This window comes from Neophocaena asiaeorientalis, unplaced genomic scaffold, assembly GCF_003031525.2.
Source record: "Neophocaena asiaeorientalis asiaeorientalis breed wild unplaced genomic scaffold, Neophocaena_asiaeorientalis_V1.1 scaffold148, whole genome shotgun sequence".
NCBI classification, from domain to species: Eukaryota; Metazoa; Chordata; class Mammalia; order Artiodactyla; family Phocoenidae; genus Neophocaena; species Neophocaena asiaeorientalis.
Window position 1 is genome coordinate 6,354,613 of NW_020174050.1, and position 17,538 is coordinate 6,372,150.

A 17,538-nucleotide genomic window follows, 5' to 3' on the forward strand; every position below is an offset into this window, starting at 1 on the left:
AAAAAAAAAAAAAAAAAAAAAATTATAATGGTATTTCAGTGGTAGAACTATGAGTGGTATTGTGATTCTTTACTACTTTCCTGTGTTTTTCACATTTTCTTTAATGGACATGTATCCCTTTTATATTGAAAAAAAAATTAAAGGATAAGGGTGAAATCCAAGAGGCTCCTTGTCTACCCCAGAAAAGCTAGATAAGTTTTACAAAAAGTACTCCTAACAGAATACTATATATATATATATATATATATATATACGTATATATATACATACATATATATATGTTTGTGTGTGTATATATGTGTGTGTGTCATTTCAACGTGTAATCACGTAAGAAAAAAAAAAGTACTCCCAGCAGGCCTAAACTTTGGAGGTGGACAACGTTGAGTTCCGGTCTCAGCACTGCTCTCTTATTAGCTGTGTGACCTCAGATAGGTCACATTTCTTTCCTAATTTTATTAGTATCATAATCTAGAAAAATAATGCCAACCTTGACCTCCCAGAGCTGTTGAGGTAAAAGTCTATATAAGCAAATCTGAAACAGTGTTCTGCACATGGTAGGTACTCAATGTTTGCTACATTGAATTGGGAAAGACCCACTAAGATCAAGCCCAGAGCTCTCATGCACTGCTAGCGGGAATGTAAAACATTACTACCACTTTGGAAAATAGTTTGGCAGTTTCCTAAAAAGTTAAGCATACACCTTACATATATTCCCACCCTCCCACTCTTAGAGATTTACCCAGGAAGAATGAAAACTTAGGTCCAGACAAAGACTTGTGCATAAGTGATCATAGCAGCCTTATTTGTAATAGCCCCAAACTGGAAATAACCTAAATGTCCATGAACAGGTAAATGAATAAACAATCTATGCTATAACCATCCAATGGAATACTACTTGGCAATGAAAAGAAATGAACTATTAATACATGCTTCAATATGGATAACTCAAAAACAATTACGCTAAGTGTAAGAAATGCATAAAGTAGTATATACTGTATGATTCTATTTATAAAAAGTTAGAGAAAATACCAACTAACCTATAATGACAGATGACAATTCATTTGCTTCTTTGGGATGGGGTAGGGCACAAGAAAGGGAAAGATGGAAGGATTACAGAGTGTCAGTTAAAAACTTTTGGGGTAATGGATACATTCCTATTTTGACTGAGATGATGGTTTCATGGATGTACCAAAGGTAATGAAATTGTACACTTTAAATATGTATAATTTATTATATGTCAATTTCCCCTCAATAAAAAATGTTAAAAAATAAAAAGATCAATCCCAGCACTTCCTTCCCAAGAGGAAGGAAGATCTACCACCTTTCTTTTTTTTTTTTCCAATGCTCAAGGTTTTTATTGGGGGACTGGTTACATGGGCACCCTCTACATAGTACAAACCAAAATTGTAGAATCCCAGAAGGAAAGCAAGTGTTCAACATAAACCAAATTGTACAAATAATCGAGGCGCAGAGAGTCCCTCATCAGTTGGAGTGTAGGCATCCTTCGTCTAGAACATACCAAAATTCCATGTTCCTAGAGAGAATCTGAGAGCCCATCTTGCAAGCTGGCATTTCTGATGGCAGCTATAGGCCTCCTAAGCATGTTAACTTTTTTCCGCCCACTTAACTAATGAGTTCTACCACTTTTCTTAATCAGTCTTAGACTCTCATAAGGGGAACGGGGAGTTAGGTGACCAGTTGATTGTGAGAATCCACACACGTATTTCCCCATGAGCTGTGAGAGTGGATTCACAGCAGGGGAATAGGTTTAAATTTCTCAGTGCAGCCAGTCTGAAGTTATTAAATTTTTAAAGAATGGTATGGATTTCTGTCCAGAACCACAAGACAAAACTGTAAGATAGGGGTCGGGGGAGCTACATTTTTTGCCTGTCTGGAGCTGGTGTAGCAAGCACGAACATAAATATAAAATGCCTCATCAAAAAATTAACACCCTAATATTCAGGAGGCTATTTTATCTGGGTGACAAATTTCAGATGATAAAGAGAGCTGCAAATATAACCCACGCTGGCTGATGTGTTTTATTTTTAAGATAAAGCAATGATATTGATGTCACAGTTAAATGTAAAATAGTCAAAGGAGAATCTCTTTGTTTTTTTTATAGAAAAGACTAAATGGTTTTGCCAGGATTAACAATGACAAATAATAAATCCCAGGAAGCAGCAAATGAATTTCAGGACCAAAGCGAAGGACTAGATTAAATAGAGGACTACTGTAACACCCAGAATCAGAAAGAGAGAATTTGTGCTGAGGGACTAAAGGCTATGATTTTGTTTCAGTCTTGGCTGCCACCAGAGGATGGACCCCAGAAGCCCTAAGATAGAAGCAAGAATTCTGGGTTGTTTTGCTAAATATTGTTGGGCATTTGAAAACATAGAGATATTATTCATTAGTGGGATACTCTGGCATTATTTAAAAATCACATCACTTCAGATTTTTTTTTTTTTTTTTTTTTCTTTTAGAATGACTCTGAAAAAAATTAACAAGTTTTCTCTGTCTCATGTTATTAAAAGACACTGGTTTTCTAGGTCATTTTAGAGTTGAGAAAGAATGATTGCTCAAACCTCAAATTCATGCAGTAAGCTTTGTTACTTCCAGCCTGGCCAGAGTGGTATATGAGAAGCTAGAATCATAGATCCAAGAGTGAAAGGGACCTTGAAGAACATCCAAGGACATTATGGGTGCCGGGGATGGCTCACTAGTCACAAAAACAAGGCTGTTTAGCCAAGCCCTATGACTCCAGTGTTTAAACGCTAAGCCATCACACAATATCAAAAATTAGGGCAGGTTTTCAGAAAGGACTACGAGGCTATGGGAGAATATAAAACTTAAGAGCGAGGAGTTTGGAGAATAAGGCAATGGCTCTACCTTTCACAGATTTGACCTGCATACATAAACCCCAAGAGAAAGGAGAATAACATTTATTGAGCGCCTGCGGTTACCTTGGCACATAGTAGAAGCCTAGATAATTAAGTTAGCATGTGCTCCCACAGAACATATGCTGTTGTAGGGAAAAAACACACAAGCAACTCTAACCCAAGGTCTCAGAGGGCAGCACATCAATGCTATAAGAAAACTACAAGGGGCTCTCTCTGGTGAGTGTGCCATTTCCCTCACCCGAGAGGGATGGCTAACCTCTTGACACCCTTTCTCTTGTTCTGTCGTCTTCTTTTGCTAGGTATCCAGATTAGTTCCTTTACTCAAGCTGACCTCACTTCAGGACGCGTTCAGTATATCCACTCCAGTGAGACCGAAAAGCATTCAGATGCCTTCAGTTTTACACTCTCCGATGGAGTCAACGAGGTGGGTGAGGAACTTGCTTCGCTCCTTGATGGGTATTGATGCAGTGCCATCATCTTTGATTGGAGGGTGCTGAGCCACCGGTGCTGTGAGAACTTCATTCCCCTCTGCCCTCAGCCCAGGACAGAGGCGAAGAGAACTCTTATCTTGCCAGAGAGAACTCACTTCTGGGTTCCTAGTTGGTCAGTCATGCCAGGAATGGTGTGAAAGGGAATGCAGAGAGTGCCTACCTTCTCCTCGGGTGGGTGCTGGGGACAGGTGACCCACCTGCACTTTTCTGCCATATAGGTGACTCAGACTTTCCACATTACTCTTCGCCCTGTGGATGACTCACTGCCCGTTGTACAGAACTTGGGGATGCGGGTACAGGAAGGTGTGAGGAAGACCGTCACAGAGTTTGAGCTCAAGGCGGTAGATGCAGACACAGAGGTAAGAGTCCTCCCCTGGGTTGTCCGGACAAATGAGAGGCTGATCTAGTGGTACCTACTGCTTTGCGACAGTGCATCCTGAGGGTGGGGTGGGATGGTGAGCGTGGTGCAAGCATCCTCGAAGGATTAAAAACCAGAACATACCATGGCCTGCTGGAGAAGAGGAACTAAATACATTTGAAATCAAGTTGTTTTTCAACCCTTTCTGAAACCCTAAATACATTTATTCTTTCCTATGATTATGTGCAACAATCATTTTAACATGCTGATTTTTCTTATGATCCACAGAAAATTAGGTAGATGACATTTCATATAGTGTTTTTATTACTCCCTGTTAGTGAACAAGGAATTCCTTCACCTATACACTTTTACCTCCTTTACTGAGACTTCAGTGGGTGACAGCTAATTATTGCAATTTGAGAATTCTCAAAGAACCAGGCTTTACACAGTCAAATAGGGCATGTAGAGACTAAACTCTCCCTCTCCTAATGCTTTCTAATTAAAGTATCTAACATGCTGATATGATTTAGCTTCCATTAAGAGTACCACGCACTTATTAATTAGTCCTATGTATGCCCACCCCCGTGCCAGCATGCATTCATTTCTTTATTCATTCTTTCAGCAAATATTTATTACCCGCTAAGTTCCAAGGTCTGCTCTAGATGCTAAAGACAGCACTGTGAATAAAACAGATCAAAGTTCCAGCCTTAGGGAGTTTACAACCTTTGGTTAGGGGGACAGACAATAAAGAATGAAAGAACATAGACTATCATGTCAGATATGATAAGTGCTAGGAATAAAAATAAAGAGACAAAAGCAATAGTGATTGATGGGGATGCTATTTCAAGCAGAGTGGTCAGGGAACATTTCTCTGAGGAGCTGATATTTGAGCAGAGATAGGAAGAGAAAGAGCAGGGTATGCAGTTTCCTGGGAGAAGCCCTTTCCAGGCAGAGGAATCAGGAGGGCAAAGGCCCTGTAGTCAAGCGTGCTTGGAACATTTGAGTTGCGACACAACAGCCAAGAGTCTGGACCCCAGTGAACAAACGGGACAGAAGGATGAGGCCAGAGAAGAACCGTGGGACCAGGTCACAGAGGGCCTTCCTGGCCCAGGTCAGGCCTCTGTATTTTATTCCAAGTTGGTGGGAAATCACTGGAGAGTCCTGAGCAGGGTTTTCTACCTCTTTAATTTTCCTTCTGCATGTCACCCTGGAAGCAGCCGTTGGAAATGGGAAATTTGCTTCTGTTCTGCTGCATATGAGATGCTATATATAAGAGTTTCGGAAAAGTGTATGTGGGTTGGGGGGAGGGTGAATGGAAAGGAAATGAGTAATTTTAAAAGGTCTAGTTCTTAATCATCCGAAAGGTTAAAAATTCAGGTTTTCCCCTATAACCCTTAATGGGCAAATTTAAACGTCATCTGAAAACAGAAGGCACCAGAATATAAGTTCGATTATAGAAACCAATATAATTTCTCTCCTTAGCTTGATTTTTGGTATCTATAAAGAAAATGCAATCTTTGTTTTATAAATGTCTTTAGGTTTGGCTGCCCTTGACCGCCTGTGGCCATCACTCACACCTCTGGCTTCTGTTACAGAATTCTCTTCTTCTCTTGCCTTTTGCCTCCCTGACAGGCCGAGTCTGTCACATTCATGATCGTGCAGCCCCCGCGTCATGGCACCATTGAGCGAACCACCAACGGGCAGCCCTTCCAGCACACCTCCACCTTCACCATGGAGGACGTCTATCAGAACCGGGTCCGGTACAGCCACGACGGCAGCAACTCCCTCAAAGACTGGTTCACCTTCACCGTTGCTGACGGGACGAATCCCTTCTTTATTATTGAGGAAGGAGGAAAAGAGGTGAGGGGCGAAGACAGTGGAGAGGGAGGCACAGCAAAGCATGCCAGAAGCTGTCTGGAGGCAGAACATGGCCTTTTTAGACCAAGGATAACATTGTTTGAGTTTTGGTTCTGTCACATACTAATTGGGCCTTGGGCAAATTACTTACCTTCTCTAAGCCTCAGCTTTTCATCTGTAAAATGGGCACAGGAACGATCACCAGCTTCAATTAGCCTAAGGATCAACGGAGGTAATCCACATAAAGTGCTTAACACCGTTGGCAAAGAGTGAGTGCAAAATAAATGAGAGTTATTGTTATTATCACCGCTATTATTTCTCCTCTTCCTTTTCACTCACCCTTTATTCCTTTCATTTTTCTTTCATCTGGTTTTTCAATAATATCACGTTTCCAAATTGTCTCCCGAGCCAGCCAGAGTTTCTCTATCTCATGAAGAATTACAGTCAAGAGTACGGCTTTTGCGTCCAAAAGACACTGATTTAAATTCTACCTCTGTCACTTACTAATTGAGTGTCTTTGTAAGTCATTTAACCTTTCTAAGCCTCAGCTTCCCTGGCCGTAAAATGGGGATGATATCTACCCTCCTGATACACATGGAGCATGTAGCCCAGTACCTCACACAGGAGACATAGGAAATATCTGATAAACTGTGGCTGTAATCATCCTCATTGTTACCATTTTAGGACCAGCTTGTGAAACAGGTGAAGATGATTTTCTTTTGAGGTCATGAAGCTGTTAAGCTTTTCTTCCTTAGGAGAATTGCTTCCCTCTAACATTCAGATGTTCAGGAAACTAAGAGCCCCCTCCCACTACCTTCCCCACCATTTTAACTCATTTTTAGAAGATTTCTTTCAGTATCATAACCCTCCCCTGGGAATAACTGCAACTCTGGAGAAAGGTGGACTCATGGATACCCCTGCATGTCACACAGCTATCTGACTCAGCAGAAGCATTTTAGTGAGCATGTTATCACACCCTGCTGTTTATTTCCAGGATAACCAAGGGGTCAACTTCTTAGGCCTGCAGAGGTTTTTTTCCCCTACTTTGATGATGAATGATTCTTTTCCTGACAGAAAGATCCTCTGGCATGCTTTAGAAACAAACAGCCTGTGAGACGATCATTCTCAGTTGGCCAAGGTGTCAGTGGGATGGCTCCTGGGATTTCCCTGCCATTTCAGCACCTGCACTGCCTCTCCACCTGGCAGGTCATCACGTTCATTTTCCCTCTCCCAAACCGTAACTGCTCCCCAGTTAGTTTGATTTTCAGAAGAGAAAAAAGATTTCGGAATTAATCAGCAAGAGGGTCACCTCTATGATAAACATAAAAGGTCACAGCAGATCTCCAGAGGGACCGTGTCATTTTGAAAATGGAAATTATCTAGAAGGAGGGTTGTAGAAGATTGAAACACCAGCGTCTTGCTGTCCTGTATGCCAGCTTGCTGTATCTGCTCAGAAACAGGGAGGTGCTGGATCAGACTCCCCATGTATGTTTGAATGTATATGTGTGTATCTGTGTGAGAATGAAGTTATAAACCGAAATTTCTTTGTATTATTCCCACAAACACTTTTATTCTTGATTTCTTCTGCCCCCTTTCCCCATGTAGACAGCTCTCTCTCAAAAAAAAGGAAAGAAAAACAAAAGGAAATCTCTTCCCATGAAACATCTTTTCACATCTGGCAGAATCCTACCTGGAGACTTTGACATTAACATTTTGATTATGAAAATCATGAGAAGTCCGACCAAAACAAAATGGTCGGGCAATTTCTAGCAAGCGTGCCTTCAGAATTAACTTAGCGGGCGCCAAAGCTGATGCGCAGGTGACGTCATTACGTTAGCGTCAGGCGCAGGAGTATTTAAGTGAACCTGAGCCGGCGCAGAGTCGGAAAACTCCGGCGAACCTAAGAATGGCGGGTACGGGTTTGGTGGCCGGAGGGGTTGTGGTGGACGCGCTGACATATTTTGACCGAGGTTATGAAGCGCCTGGTGTGCGGGAAGCGGCTGCGGCATTGGTGGAGGAGGAAACACGCAGATACCGACCTACCAAGAAGTACCTGAGCCGCCTGAGAGCCCCGGATTATTCCACTCATGAAACCAACATAATGAGAAATGAATTTGAAAGATTGGCTGCTCGAAAACCAATTGAATTGCTCAGTATGGAACGATATGAACTTCCAACCCCTTCCTCGGGTCAGAAAAATGACATTACTGCTTGGCAAGAATGCGTAAACAGTTCAATGGCCCAGTTAGAGCATCAAGCGGTTCGAACTGAGAATCTGGAACTAATGTCACAGCATGGATGCAATGCCTGGAAAGTGTATAATGAAAATCTAGTTCGTATGATTGAACATGCACAGAAAGAGCTCCAGAAGTTAAGGAAACATATTCAAGACTTCAACTGGCAGCGAAAGAACATGCAACTTGCAGCTGGATCTAAATGAAGAGAAATGGAGTCAACTTGGGTATCCCTGGTCAGTAAGAATTATGAGATTGGAGATTGAAAGGACTATTGTAAGATTAGAAAATGAACTCTTTCACATGAAGCAGCAACATGGAGAGGCAAACAAAGAAAACATACGGCAAGGCTTCTGAAAAAGACTAATCTGGTGGGTAGAAAGGAAGGCATGTTGGGCTTTCACAGACGATCAGACATCTGAACTGTGAAAAACAACAGCATCTTACGGAAATCATCAGTGGTTAAATGTTTGGAAAGCATAGAATGTGGACTGTTATATTCTGTTTGTACATTTCAGCAAAATAAAAAATTTCAACATGGTGGGAAAAAAATCATGAAAATTTTAACAAGTTATCGAAAGGGAAATATTTTGTTTATTGTTTCACCTCAGGGCAGTATTAAACTCAACTAAAGAAGGCATAGGTGTGTGAAAACCAACTTCCATAGCAGGTGAAATTCCAGCAAGAGTTCTTATATTGTTTCTACTTTATCCATCAACATTCTCCCTGAAGCCTCATGCCAAGTGGTGATAAGCAATGGAAATTTGCTCAGTTGCCCATTTTGAAGTGTCAACAGATTTCAGGGGTCCCAGCCTTTGTAGGTCCTAGAACTGACGTATTTCAGGTATGTGTGAATGATAAGTTTCCTTTGTTGCTTTCACCACAGATCATGACAGCAGCACCTCAGCAGTTCTGGGTAGACATCCTCCCAGTAGATGATGGCACCCCTAGAATTGTTACCAACCTGGGGCTCCAGTGGCTGGAGTACATGGATGGCAAGGTAAGGCCTTTCCACCTGCCGCGGACACATTAACTGACTTGGGCTCGATCCTATTCATGACAATATGAACAGAACTCTTGTTCAACTCATGTTTATCCCTCCCTAAGTGAGCTGATTTGTTAAGATTGCTGAGCTCCATGAGTTTGGTTCGAATTGTATTACAGTTTAAGATATTCTTACAAAATGACCCCAAAATATAGTAGCTCAAACAAGATAGAAGTCTTTTTTCTCACATAAAGTACAGAAGTGGGGAGGCTAAGCCTCCACATGACCATTCAGAGACGCATATTCCTTCTATCTTATTCTTCTGCCATCACTGGGTTGTTGCTACTGAGAGCGTAGCCAAAACTCTTCAGCTGTTCATCAGTATTCCAGCCCATGGGAAGAGGAAAACAGAAAAGTAGAGGGCAAGGAACTTCATTTTAAGCAAGTGGTGCAGAAATTAAACACATCATTGTACTCATACTCTTTTGACAAGAAATTGGCCCTATGGCCCTATCTGTTGCATGGGAGTGTCTAGCTGGGTGGCTAGGTGCTCAGTTAAAAGTTTGTTAATTAGAAGAAGGGAAGGGTGGATTTTGAGAAACATCTGGAATATGCCACAGATGAGAAGGAAGTGAGTTTTTTTGTAGGTAAGTATCCTCAGAGGAATTCTAGAAATTTAAATTTTTTTCTCCTTTTCCTAACTCTCAGTTTGGTCATTTTAAGACATGTCATAATTCTCACCTGGTAACTTGTCAAGCATTAAATCCCCATCCCCACCCAAACACACACAGTTCTTCAGTTCAGATTGGAAAGACTTTTGTGTGTGGTATTCCCTCTAGGATGTGGATTTTCTCATCTCCATGTTGCTGATTTGTTGGTTGTATATGTAGCAGTAAGGCTATAGCTTTCCACTGAACTCATTGAGAATTTTTAAATATATGAAACAAAATTAGTACAGATTCCGCTTATGCCCTGTTTGCTGTTTTTCTCAATACTCAGAACCATCCTGTTCTCTTCTTGGCACTCTCCAACTGGTCTTCTACCTTCAACTCTTACCCTACTGCCGTGACTCTTATCAAATTTACCAATGACCGAAGTCACCAATTTCACCAAATCCAAAGGTCACTTACATGCCCTTATTTTACTAGGTCTAGTAACAATAATGTTGACCACCCCTTTTTTTCTCTCAAACCTTTACTCTTACTAAATATTTGTTGGGTGAATAAATGAGTGAATCAAAATTTAGCCAGTATATTTGGGCCATATTGGGATATCATATATTTATCTTACTCAATTTCAAGCATTATAATCAACTTCTATAAGGTATAAAATGGCCATCTTCCCTGTATTGTATCATTCTTTCAAAGTTCCAACCTTCTTTCAAGGCCACACTCAAATCCCACCACCTCAAAGCCCCTTTTCCGTAATCCAGATGGATTTCCGTAATCGCTCCTCCCCAAAAGTGTGTAGCACTCTTTTCATATATCCCATTACAGCTCTTGCCACAGTTACCTTGCTCATAAGCCTTTCTTTCCCAATAAAGTGTGAACATCAAGGGCAGAGGCTGGGATGGTTTCTATCCTCATAACCTCTTCAATCCCGACAAAGTTTACCAGGCAAGAAATGCACTTAGTAAATCATTGTTGAGCTGAATTAAATCTGAGTCAGAGGGTCTTGTTCCTGCTTTATTCCCATCTCAGGAATTAAATGTACTGGGTTTCTATTCCAGGCAACCAACTTGATCACCAAGAAGGAACTGCTGACCATGGACCCAGACACAGAAGACCTGCAGCTTGTCTACGAGATAACCACAGGCCCTGAGCATGGCCACATGGAGAATAAGCTGCAGCCTGGAAGAGCTGCTGCTACTTTCACACAGGGTGGGCACTCTTAGAACTGAGAGGTGGGAGAGGTCTCTTCTGACACCACTCTCCTTACTTCCCTGATCTTTCCCACAACTACTGCCAGCTACTTACCCCCAAGTAACCTATTTACAAACAAATAGATCTTTCAGTGTCCAACCGTCCAACTTTGGAATTTTACTTCTCCTGATTTTTTTTCCCTGTTACTCTGAATTAATGGCAAAAAAAAAAAAAAGGAAGAAAGAAAAATTTTATCTTTACCAGGCTTCCTCAGCTCCCAAATTGCTTTAGGTTTGGCCAAGTTTTCTGGAAAGGATCACGTGATACTCCTGGGTTTTCTTTCAAAACAGAAATAACCACCAGACTTTATGAAAGATCTGTGACCCTTTGTGGTTTACTTTTTATCTCTAAGCGTTATAGATTTTTTTTAAGTCTTCAGCAAAGAAAAAAAAATCAACATGGGTAGATTGCTCAACAGAAATAGTTTCCTGTTTGGAATCACATCAAGGAGACCATTTTGTATTGTAGTTGCTTATAAGCTTTTCACAGTCTTCTAGACTTCTTTTTTTTTGCGGTACGTGGGCCTCTCACTGTTGTGCCCTCTCCCATTGCGGAGCACAGGCTCCGGACGCGCAGGCTCAGAGGCCATGGCTCACAGGCCCAGGCGCTCCGCGGCATGTGGGATCTTCCCAGACCGGGGCATGAACCCGTGTCCCCTGCATCGGCAGGCGGACTCTCAACCACTGTGCCACCAGGGAAGCCCTTCTAGACTTCTTTTGAGGATGCACCTGATTGGGATCAGTCGTTGTACAACTGCATCTTACAATTTATGTGCCATATTTCCTTTTTCTCCCTGTCCTCAATCTTTTGTTCTCTCCTAGCCACATTTTATCTGTGCCTTGTGTGTGGGCTGTTTTAATCCAACCCCAGCTTTTCTTGGTAGCACATACCTTCCAAAGAACGTTTATTTTGAAGGAAGTAGGGGTGGGTATGAGCATATATGCACAGCAGACGAGCTCAAAGACTTCTCTGTTGGCTCTAAGATTTGCATTTCACATTCCATAGACATTTATTAAAGTGCTTTTTTGCCAAAACCCTGGGATTCTCATTTTACAACAGCATAAGGGTACTTCTATACATAAAGATGGGTCTTTTGTTATACAGGATCTTATTTTAAAATCTGGCAGAAACATTTATTTTTAACACTACTTACTATCCCTTTTTGTTCTTGGGACAATAAGTTTTGTCTATAACCCATTAGAAGAATAAAACTGGGTGTGTCAGTAGGAATCTGTGAGGCTGTCTTTACATCCCCGGGTTAATTCAGTGTCTTTTTTCTCACAGAGGATGTGAACCTGGGGTTGATTCGTTATGTGTTGCATGAGGAGAAGATCCATGAGATGATGGATAGTTTTCAGTTTCTGGTGAGAGACAGTAAACCCAATGTGGTCAGCGACAATATCTTCCATATCCAGTGGTCCCTCATCAGCTTTAAATATAACAGGTACAAGCGTGATTGGTGTTCATTCTTGAGAAATGAATCAGGAAAGCAGAGGAAGTAAGGATGAAACACCCTGTGGGTCAGCTCTAATCATCCGATGATGATGGTGGGGTGATAACAAGAATAAAAATCATAGTTACACCAAATATTTCTTGAATACTGTATGTACAAGGCACTGTAACAGGTTCTTGACGTATGTCATCTTGTTTAATACTTGCAGTTATGAGATGAGTACTATTGTTGCCTCCACAACAACAAAGCAACAGAGACAGAAATAGGTTAAGTAACTTATCCGAAATCACGTAACTAAAAAGCAGTAAAACCAGGATTTAAGTCCAGTGACCTTAAGCCTTGTGCTTTACTTCTTCTCCTGAAAGTATTTGTCCTTCTGTCTTCAAGTTTAAAAGATAATCCAGCAGAACTGATAGGGAAAACAATAAGCATTCAGAAAAATAATCACTGGCCCGCAGTAACAAAGTCTTTGCCTTCTGTCTACATTCTCCCTGTTCTCAAGCTCCCATTCTCCCCCTAGCTCTTTTGGTGTTCACAGAATCGTATATCTTTAGGGAAGGATTCATAGCTTAATATAGACAGCTCTTCAAGATGATTTTGTAGTCTGCTGGGGAGTTAAGAGGCAAACAGTAAGTCAGTCACCAATTGGTAAAGCACGGTGCTGAGTTTATAGATTAGATTATAACAAGGATTATAATTTTTGTGGGGGAAATAATTCTTTAAATCTACATTTGAGACTCACTATTCTAAGAAACCAACCTCATGATAATTTAAATGAAAATTGGGACTTGGGAGGAAAACATGCAAACTTGATTTTAAGCGCCCCAGATGTAGGCTATTCTACTATTACACACACTTGGAGAATTAGTGGAAAATTAGAATCTCTCTCTCTATATATATATATACACATACACATATATATATATACACACATACATGTATATATGTGTGTGTGTGTGTATATATATATATATATATATATATATATATCTAAAACACTTTGCTGTTATTTACCTCTTACTTGTAACTCCTTCAAAATTAAATACACCAAATAAAACTGATGATGTTTTCTGGACAACCCTCTAATGTTTAATGGACTAAACAATACGGAGGGTCCCCAAGCTGGCAATGAAGACTATCCTCTCAGAGGCACTTTGCCTGCAAGCCTCACAGCAGTAAGACCCAAGCCAAAGTCCAATAGCCATACTCAGTGATGAAAAACAAAGCCCAGCTCAGGCCTCACTTGCTTGTGGCTTTTTTCAATAATTATAATAATAAGTTATTTCTCACAGTTCTAGAGGCTAAGAAGTCCAAGATTGGGATGCCAGCAGATTCAGTGTCCAGTGAGGGCCTGCTTCATGATCCATAGAGAGTTGAGTTCTTGCTGTAACCTCACATGGCAGAAGGAAGATGGAGCTCTCTTTTATAAGGGCACTAATCCCATTCATGAGGGCTCCACCCTAATGACATAATCACCCTCCAAAGGCCCCATCTCTAATATTGTCACAGATGGGATTAGGGTTTCAACATATGAATTTGGAGGGGGACACTTTCAGCCTATAGCACCTTCTCACTCCCCCATTGTCATAAAACTCCATTTGCCTAGACACTTTTCTCACCTTGGCCCAGTTCTCATTTTCTTACCTCTGGCACTGCCCTGGCTCCTTTAAACACTTCCTGGAGATCTGGCCCAGTCACTCCCCACCTGAACCAAGTCATTAATTGGCTTCCAAGCAGCTTTCTTCCGCAGGAACTCACTGACCTATTCTAATCACTCTACCATACTTGGGAGAAATTATTTCTTTGTGTTCTGAAATATGGAGTGCATAGCTCTTATGTGCTGACCATCTTTCAGCTCTCTCTGAAAACGGGGCAGATATCATTCTGCATCCACAGCTTCCTTGGTCGCCTGATTCTGTGACTGTCCCAGGTGAACGCATTCCCTCAACTTACAACCTGACTTCTTAAAGGAACCAAACTGCCTCTTCTCGGAACTGTCTGACACCAGTAACCAACCAGAAGAGACAGGCATTAAGCATGTAGATCCTTCACAGCCCTTTCAGAATTTCAGAGATTGCCTTTTTGTGTGCTTCCAGCTACAATGTCAGTGAGAAAGCGGGGTCAGTCAGCATCACGGTGCAGAGGACTGGGAACCTAAACCAGTACGCCATTGTCCTGTGTCGCACAGAGCAAGGCACCGCCAGCTCCAGCTCCAGGGTCAGCTCCCAGCCTGGACAGCAGGACTACGTGGAGTATGCCGGCCAGGTAGGTGGGTGTGGGGGGCCTCTGACTCCTGAATTGCCAGCGGGCTGCAGCCAGGGCTGAGACGTGGCTGTCGGCAACTGTGGCACGTCCCCGCTTCTTTACACCAGCTCTCTGCCCATCAGCACCCTTCCTCAAGTCACTGTTCTATGTTGCCTTCCCACAGTGCCTTCTTCTTCACAGTCTGTCTAATCTCCACTGCAGTTTTAACTGCTGTCCAGCTTCTCAGTCTTTACATTTTGCTTCACGATCAAGAAAAGTCTCCAAGGCACCATGTTGTACACTCAGCCTTTGGTATCCTAACCCTTCCTCTCTACCGCCCTTTACCTGAAGACTAGTTGGGGAGTTCTTGGAACAGGATCCGTGAGAGATGATGGGAGCCTATACACATTATACATAAATTAGATTATCAACAAGGACCTACTGTATAGCACAAGAAACTATAATCAATATCTTGTAATAACCTATAAGGGAAAGGAATCTGAAAAAATAGATATATATGTACATATAACTGGATCACTTTGCTGTACACCTGAAACTAACACAACGTTGTAAATCAACTATCCTTCAGTAAAAAAATAAATAAATAAAGTGAAGGTGGAGACAAGTGGGTGGATTCAACAGACCAGTAAGAATTGACAAGATTCAGCAGTGGATTAGATAGTGAGACAGAAGGGAGAGATGAATGATGATGTCCCTGGCTGGGGGGGACACCAAGAAGGAACAGGTCTGGTGAGGGTGTGGTCCTGGCTCTGCTTTGGACATGTTGAGTGTGAGTTGCCTTAGAGACAATAAGTTGACAGCTTTATGGGTTGGTAGGAGAGTGCAGAGAGGAGTTCTGGGGTAGACACACACACACACACACACACACACACATACACACGTTTGCACATCTCTATGTTACAGCAGTGGTAATTAGCACCAGGGTGTGAATGAAAGAGAAAAAAGAGAGAGTGAAAGCAAAAGAGAAAGGACCTACTGTATAAATAGTAAACTCCTTTAGGGCAGGATGCCCTGTATGTGTCAGATTTAAGTACTGCACAATATCTGGTACTTATTAGGTATTTATTAAATGTTTTTTCAAAGTAGTTTCATTATTCTTATGGCATAATAAATCTCTGTAAAGAGGAGTAGACTCTCTCTTTGAGGCATTTCAGCTGGACTAAGCTAAAGCCTCATGTCAAATGTATTTTTTTAAACTTTTATTGAAATGTAGCTGATTTACAATGTTGTGTTAGTTTCAGGTGTACAGCAAAGTGATATATATATACGTATATATATATATTCTTTTTCAGATTGAGTATTGAGTAGAGTTGTAAGATATATATATAAGATATATATATAACAAGATATTGAGTAGAGTTCCCTGTGCTATACAGTAGGTCCTTGTTGGTTATCTATTTTATATATAGTAGTGTGTATACTTTAATCCCAAACTCCTAATTTATGTCAAATTTAAATGAGGAATTGGAATAGATCAGATAAGCTAAGGAGTCTTTTAGCAAAATATAAAAAAGAGCACATACTTGTGGATTTTAGGGAGAGACAAAAGGCAGTGTGTTCTAGACCTAAACAGAGACCTATGAGTGTTTCATTTAGTTGGGAGCATTTTAAAATGTGGAGCATAATAAAACTTAATTTGATTAATTGATTACATGTGGAATAGTAATTTTCTGTTGATGAAAATTACATGTTTTTCAGGTTAGTGTGGCCCTAGAGGTTTAGGACTAATTTTTACACATTTTAGCTATCTCAGTTACACAAAGTGCAGTCCAGGTCCATTGCCTGTCCACTCAGTTTCAGACTGATCCATAGCTCTGGTTCCATTTGAAGGTTTTGTCCTCATCTTTTTTTGAAGACAAAGTAAAACCAGAATAAATCCATATAAGTTCACAATTGTATGCATATAAATTAATTTCTCTATTTTATACCAGGCTAAGTTAATTCACATTATGGGTCTAGCACATCTTAATGGCAAAAGATTTAATGGTAAAGTTAAAATTCAGTCTGGCTTGTTCACAATGTAACTTTCTCTGAATTCAAACTCTGTTATTCAGTACACTGAGATTCTATGTCAGTTTTGACTATACAAGTAATATGGTGATGATAATAAATAATATCTTGTATTTGTTTCATGCTTTAAAATATACTGAGTGCCTTCATTCTACATTGTCTCATCTAGTCCCGCCAGTAAGTATGTGAAATAGGTATATTATTATTATTTAACCGATGAGGAATCTGATGTTTGTAAAGTTTCATAGCCTAACCTAGCTTGGAAGTAACAGAACCAGGACTTGAGGCCAGAACTGCACACTCCAGGCTCAAAGATCTTTCCAGTTAAACTTGCCACAAATAGAAGGGGAACTGAGTAATCAAATGACTCGTGCTATCCCAAGTGAGTTAATAAGACAGAATACAAAGAGTTATCTATATGTTTTTCTACAGTCACCACGTGGTGGGAGACATCTTTGCCCTCCACGTCCCTATACAGTAAATCAGCCCCAGCGTACGGAGGAAGAATGGGAAGAGGTGATATAGCAGGAAGTAGGGGCTAGAAGAACCAGCTATTTCATTCAGTGCTTTGCCCACTGGACTTGGGTCCTCTCTTCCCGTGATGCTCTTGGGGAGTGTGGAGCAGGGAAATCTGAGGCACAGCTTAACTCCTTGTTTCCTTTGTGACAGGTGCAATTTGATGAGCGAGAGGACACCAAGTCCTGCACCATCGTCATCAACGATGACGACGTGTTTGAGAACATCGAGAGTTTCACTGTGGAGCTCAGCATGCCAGCATATGCCCTACTGGGGGAGTTCACCCAGGCGAAGGTCATTATCAATGACACTGAGGACGAGCCCACATTAGAGTTTGATAAGAAGACCTACCGGGTCAACGAGAGCGCTGGCTTTCTATTTGCACCTATTGAAAGAAAAGGTCTGTTGGTGCCAAAGGTGACAAGAAGCTATAATAATAGCTAACATTTATTGAGTGTCTTTTATGTGCCATGTGCTCAGGTTCCATATTAACTCATACCTGGAAGTACTTCATGTGTATTAACTCATTTAAATCTCCAGAAATCCTAAT

General features: G+C 41.1%; 1 protein-coding gene and 1 pseudogene across 1 annotated transcript in view; both read left to right on the top strand.

Annotated features, from left to right (window-relative positions):
• Positions 1–17,538, top strand: part of FRAS1 (Fraser extracellular matrix complex subunit 1) — a 441,423-nt gene that overhangs the window by 367,537 nt on the left and 56,348 nt on the right. The window contains exons 48-55 of the mRNA XM_024754112.1: positions 3,197–3,321; positions 3,607–3,747; positions 5,379–5,606; positions 8,724–8,837; positions 10,552–10,702; positions 12,029–12,188; positions 14,294–14,462; positions 17,142–17,388. Coding sequence (XP_024609880.1) covers positions 3,197–3,321; positions 3,607–3,747; positions 5,379–5,606; positions 8,724–8,837; positions 10,552–10,702; positions 12,029–12,188; positions 14,294–14,462; positions 17,142–17,388 — 1,335 coding nt within the window. The remainder of the gene's footprint in view (positions 1–3,196; positions 3,322–3,606; positions 3,748–5,378; positions 5,607–8,723; positions 8,838–10,551; positions 10,703–12,028; positions 12,189–14,293; positions 14,463–17,141; positions 17,389–17,538) is intronic.
• LOC112405630 (pre-mRNA-splicing factor SPF27 pseudogene) lies at positions 7,510–8,194 on the top strand (annotated as a pseudogene).